The 5,773-nt window shown below is 61.3% G+C and overlaps 1 protein-coding gene across 1 annotated transcript; it reads right to left on the bottom strand.

The window, feature by feature from the left end:
• Window positions 1-949: 949 nt before the first annotated feature.
• MAFA (MAF bZIP transcription factor A) lies at window positions 950-1,899 on the bottom strand. Its single transcript, XM_075144547.1, has one exon. It carries the CDS (start codon window positions 1,814-1,816, stop codon window positions 950-952), a length of 867 nt encoding a protein of 288 aa, XP_075000648.1. The 5' UTR covers window positions 1,817-1,899.
• Window positions 1,900-5,773: the final 3,874 nt, after the last annotated feature.

Below are 5,773 nucleotides of genomic sequence, written 5' to 3'. Positions count from 1 at the left end.
TTCTTTTCTTCCTTTTTTTTTTTTGTTTTGCGCAAGAAAGAATGTGCAGTTTCTTTCCTTCTTTCAACAGCGAGGTTAAAATAATATTCCATTTCCCGAGGGTTAATAAATAAATCTGGTGCATAGTGAGATAGCAGCCAACCGTTTGCAGTCCATATATTACTATATTGCCTTTCAGGTCACCCTAGAATTGTTACCTCTCCCCTCCCCACTATTTTTAAGAGCATAGATAATTTTAAATCTCTATAAAACAGTATTATTTAACCCAATTGCTTCCTGTATATAGTGCATTCGGCTTCTTCCCAACATCGTTAAATTAACTCGGATATTATTTGCATGCTATTACATACAAACTTTTAAGACTCGTGTATTTTTTTTTTTTTTTTGCTTTTCTAAAGGATTTTTTTTTTTCGTAAATCACCAAGCAAAATATAGGCTCAAGGAAAAAAAAAAAAAGGCAGAAAACTAACTAATTTCTACATATTTACAAGGGTGAATAAGTTAAAGGTGGCTCAGGTTTGCCGGCCGAGAAGGGCGGGGGGTGGGGGGTGCGGGGCCGGGCAGGGCGCAGCGCTGCCGGGGACCCCCCCGGCTGATCCGTGGAGACCCCCTCAAAAAAAAAAGTCAAAAGAAAATAAAATTGGGGGCGGGGGGTGAAACACGCGGGATAAAGGGGGGGATGAAGCCACCTGGATGGCGCTGATGCTCCCGGGGGGGGGTGGGGAGGTGCGCCGTACACGTCCCGCATGCAGGCTGGCTCCAGGTCCGCACCCCCCCAAGTCCCAATGGGGGGGGTTCAACATCCCCCGCCCCAAAATTTCAGAGGGAAAAATAATAAGAATTTTCTTGTTTGTTTTATACAAGCAGAGGGTTTGCTCTCCCCACATGAAGGGGGTGAGGAAAAAGGGGGACACCCCCCCCCCCATGCCCCACACACCCACCCTGGGGCTCACATGAAGAAGTCAGCGGTGGGTTTGGGGGCGGTGGATGGAGAGGGCTCCCTTGGGAAACCCCGGCCGGCTAACTTCTCGTATTTTTCTTTGTACAGATCCCTTTCCTTGGCCAAACGGGTCACCTCCTGCTTGAGTTGCTCCACCTGGCTCTGGAGTTGACATTTCTCGTTCTCCAAGATGTGCCGTTGTTGGACCCGCTTGTAACGGCAGGATTGAGCGTAGCCTCGGTTCTTCAAGGTCCTCCTCTTCTGCTTGAGGCGGATCACCTCCTCCTTGCTGAAGCCCCTCAGCTGCCGGTTCAGCTCCCGTACCGACATACTCACCAACTGATCGTCGGAGAAGCGGTCCTCCAAGCGCAGGTGATGATGATGATGATGGTGATGACCGGGATGGTGATGGGAGGCCGGTGGTAACTCTTCACCACCGAAGGGCTGAGGTCGGAAAGGCTCATAACCTTGATGGTGATGATGATGATGGTGAGGGGCACCGATCAACGCCTCCACCGCGTCCTCCGGCGTCAGGTTGAGAGCTTCGGGATTGAGGTGATGCTGGTAACCCGACATCCAATACAGCTCTTCCAACTGCGGTTTGGAGCCCAGGGAAGCAGCGGTGGTAGTTGGGGGACCGGGAACCGGTTGCCCACCGGGACTGGGAGCGCAGAAACTGGGCGAGGAAGGCACGGAGGAGCAGGGCGTGCTGAGCGGGGTGGAGGAAAGGGAACCGGCGGGCAGACGGTGGCACAGCCGCTCCGCCTCCGCCGGTTCCTTCTTCACTTCGAACTTCATCAAGTCGAAATCGTTCACGTATTCGATGGCGAGGGGGCTGGTGGGCAGCTCCGCGCTCATGGCCAGCTCCGAGGCCATCTCAGTCCATGGAGGGACCGGGGGGTGATCCCCCGGGCACCGCCGTTCACCGAGAATTGGGGGGTCCCGAGGGTTCCGAAAGCCTCCTCCGACCGGGCTCCGGGGCTTTGTCTGCGGTGCAACCGGCTGCCCCGACGGGGCTCCGCTGCGGGGTTCAGCCCGGCTCCGGGGACCCTCCGATGCGGCTCCGCTGCGGGGTTCAGCTGGGCACCGCTGCGGGATTTAGCCGGGCTCCAGGACCTTCTGACGGGACTCCGCTCCGGGATGCAGCCGGGCACCGCTGCAGGGTTCAGCCGGGCTCCGGGACCCTCCGACGGGACTCTGCTGAGGGCTGCAGCCGGACACCTCCGACGGGGCTTTGGACCGGGGCTCTGCTCCGCTCTGCAGCCGGGCTCCGGGGTTCTGCTGCTGGACCCTCCACCGGGGCTTTGCTCCGGGCTCCGAGGACCCTCCGCCGGGGCTCCGCTCCGGGCTGCAGCCGGGCTCCGGGGACCCTCCGCCGGGGCTCCGCTCCGGGCTGCAGCCGGGCTCCGGGGACCCTCCGCCGGACTCTACGGGTTGGCTGTTCTCCTCCCCGCCGCAACCGGGAAGCGGAGCCCCGTCGGTGCCGGGACCGGGTGCTCTCCAGCACGGCTCTGCGGCTTCTCGGGGTAGGCTCCGCCGCTGCCTGCAAGCCGGTTCCCAATGGCGAGGAGCAGGCAGCGCCCTGCCCGCCCCTTCCTGCCTCCCCTGGCACCTGCCCCGGCCCCTCCTCCCCGGGCTACGAGCCTTCCCCTGCCCTCCTCCTCCTCCCGGACACGGGCACGGCGCCCTGGGGGCGGGGGCCGCTCCCCCTGCCCGCTCCCTGCCCGCTCCCTGCCCGCACTCCGCTGCCCGTGCTCGGCGCTGCCGGGCGGCTGAATGGAGCCCAGCGCCTTATATACGGGGGCAGCGCGGCCCGGCCACGCCTCTCTGGGCGGGCCCAATCGTTCCCTGCCTATCAGCGAGGTGTGATTTGCATATCCCCATGGTAACGCCCCGGGGTGGCTGTCAATCTCCGCGGGGAGAGGGCTCGGCGCTGCCCGCGGCCGCTCCGGAGTTGGGGGGGCGGGGTCGTACCCCGGGCATCCCCCCGGGGCACCCCCGGTCCCACCATGTGCCTTCACCCCCTCAGCTCCCACCAACCCCCCTGCGCCCAAGCACGCAGTGGGGAAAAAATAGAAAAGAAACGATAATTTCTTCCCAAAGAGATGGGAAAGACCCAGAACGGGGATTATTCACCCCAAAATCGGGTTTCACGCCGCCTCGCTGGGCGACCACAGCATCCCGCAGCCCCTGCGGGTGCCAGGCCCGATATCGGGGTGCAGCCCCTTCCCCACCTCGGTTTTCCCAGGCGGGAACAGCCCAGCACCCTTCCCGGGGCACGGGGAAGGGTCGCCATCCTTGCAGAAAGCCATATATATATTTTGGGGGGGATTGGGTTTTTTTTTTTGATGTTCCCACAAATCGGGGAGCAGTCGCATGCACCGGAGCCGGCTCCGCGTGGGCCAGCGGTGCTGGACCGGTTTCACCGCTGCCTTCGGCTTCGTGCCGCGGGAGGTGACATTTGCGCCCGGCCCGTGGCGAGGAGCGTCACCAGCTTGAGGACGAGGACCGCCATCCCAGCACGTGGAAAAGGCGTCACCGGCACCGGGCGGTGGCTGGGCAGGTGGCAATGGGGTGCTTAGCCCACCGCAGGATGAGGCCCTGGGCTGCTGTTCCGAGCCCTGCCACCTCGTGGCTGCTGCAGCTGCAGCACAGGAGGGACGAGGATATTTGGGGTGCCCGGGCGAGAGTGGGGGTTAACACCGGTAGGGTCATGGTCAGTGCTGGGGGGGGGGGTTGGGGTTACGATGGGGACACGCACGGAGGCCAGGGATGGGGCACGCAGCAGCCTGGTCCCACCAAGGTGTTTGAGGGAAACTGAGGCACGGGGCAGTCACCATCGAGTTGTCCCACCTAACCCCCAAGGGTGGACCCGTTTCATCCCACAGAGGCTATCGATAATCACCCACCATGTAGCAATGCCCCCTCGGGGCCCAGGATCATCCCCAGCACCCTGCAGGATGCGGTCCGGGTCCCACTACATCCCAGCCCGGCCGCATCCTGTCCTGCTGCACCCCCACAAGCAGCTCCGTGGGATGTGGGGGATGACAGTCCCCTAGCCCAGCTGATGGCCATCCCCCGCTCGGGGACTTGGGGACAGGAGACACCGCCCTCCCCAGGTACTAACTGACCAGTCAAAAGTAGGGATTATTTGGGCCAAATTAAGGCAAAAAAGCTTTTTTTGGGGAAAGAAAGCCCTTTATCCCACCACATCCTCAGCAATTAAAACCGCACATAATTTCTTTTACTGGATCCGACCTCTGGGGGGTTTGGGGTGCTTGTTGTCCCCTTTCCCATCTTTCTCCTCCTATCAAGGTAAAATTGAATCCGGGCAGATGGGGGGGGGTGTCCCCCAAGGGAAGGTCACGGCAGAGAAAACCCCGTGTGTGTCCTGGCGATGCTGGAAGTTATCCTGTATTGGAGACCCCAAACTTGGGCAGGGGATAATGGGACAACCCCCCCCCCGCCCAACTTGGGGTGGTGGGCAGAGAAGGGGACAAAAAGGGCATCTTGATGTTTTTGCAACCAAAAACCTTTTTCATGGGGTGTTTTTAACCCCTATTTGCTTAATTGTGTGACCCCAAATGCAGCAGCGGTGTCCCCTGGGCAGTGGGATGTTGGGGTCCCGCGCCAGGAAAGTGGGGGGGGGTTGTCCGGGATGCGGTGCCACCTCCCTACCCCTGGCACCACGTTCCTCCCCGGAGCTGCTGGCACCTTGGGGGCACCCAGTCCCCGTCAGCAGCTGCCACCCACGATGGGACAGGAGCCACGAAGGGATTAGGAACGGGCCGGGTTCCAACGGGGCCGTCGCTCGCCCGCAACACCCCCCTTTGGGTATTTTTAGCGGGGTGGCTGGGTACAGTGACACGGCCGGGGGAGCGCGGCCGGGCCCCGTGGCATGTCCCCAGCCCTCCCCGCCACGCCAAACACCGGGGCCGGTCATCTAAGTTTACTCGCAGACGGTCGAGTGACATAACCAGGTTGGTGGCCGCGGGATGGCGGTGGGATGGCGTCACCTTTTGCTTTTAGAGCGGGCAGCTTGTGTGCCCCTTTAACCCTTCGAGCGGGGCTGGGTTCTTGGGTGCCTGTGTGGGTGCTGCCTCAGTTTCCCCAGTTGGTTGATGGTGCACAAGCACCCAGTCTTGGGGTGCTGCTGGCTTGGGGAGCCCTCGCGGCAACATCACTCCATGGTGAGGCTGGTGTCCACCATGAGCTGGTGGTACCACCTTGGTGATGCTCCACCAGCAGCCGCAGCACGAAGGCAGATGTTGCTGCATGGAGATTTTGGGATGGGGGGGGAGAAAAATCATGCAAAGAGGCTGATGCCCACGGTGGGGCCAGCTACGGGCATCAAGGAGGAGGAGGAGGAGGAGGAGGGCAGGGGACAGCCACCTTGATGACGGGCAGAAAAGTGAGCCGGCGGGTGATGCTAGCCTGGCACCTGTTTCCCCGGCAGGGGACCAAGAGCTGTGCCAACAGCACCCGCCGCAGGAGGGTCTTCCAGGAAAAGTTTACGGTGCCCTCCAGAAACGCTGCCCCGTGCCACCTCTCCGGTCAAGGCACCCCCAGGACACGTCCTTGCCCGGCGGCCGTGGGACAGCCCAGCCATGCACCCATCACCGCAGCATCCCCAGCTTCATGGGGAGGATGGATAAAACCCCTCTCGGGGCCCATCACCGAGGCGTCGTGGCTGCTGGCGGCAGGGATGGGAACCCACCGGGGCTCAGTGACACCTCTCCAGGGGCCGCGTTTATCCCTACTCGGAAATTAATCACCCCCAAGCAGTGCTTTAACGACAGCCGGCAATAAATTACAATCCTCCCCGGGAAGGGA

Source organism: Calonectris borealis, chromosome 2 (assembly GCF_964195595.1).
Source record: "Calonectris borealis chromosome 2, bCalBor7.hap1.2, whole genome shotgun sequence".
NCBI lineage: Eukaryota > Metazoa > Chordata > Aves > Procellariiformes > Procellariidae > Calonectris > Calonectris borealis.
The sequence above is the reverse complement of the archived record's forward strand: the minus strand, read 5'-3'. Positions and strand labels throughout refer to the sequence as shown.

Excerpts from the sequence above, each read along its gene's own strand:
- MAFA (XM_075144547.1), bottom strand. The coding sequence starts at position 1,816 with ATGGCCTCGGAGCTGGCCATGAGCGCGGAGCTGCCCACCAGCCCCCTC.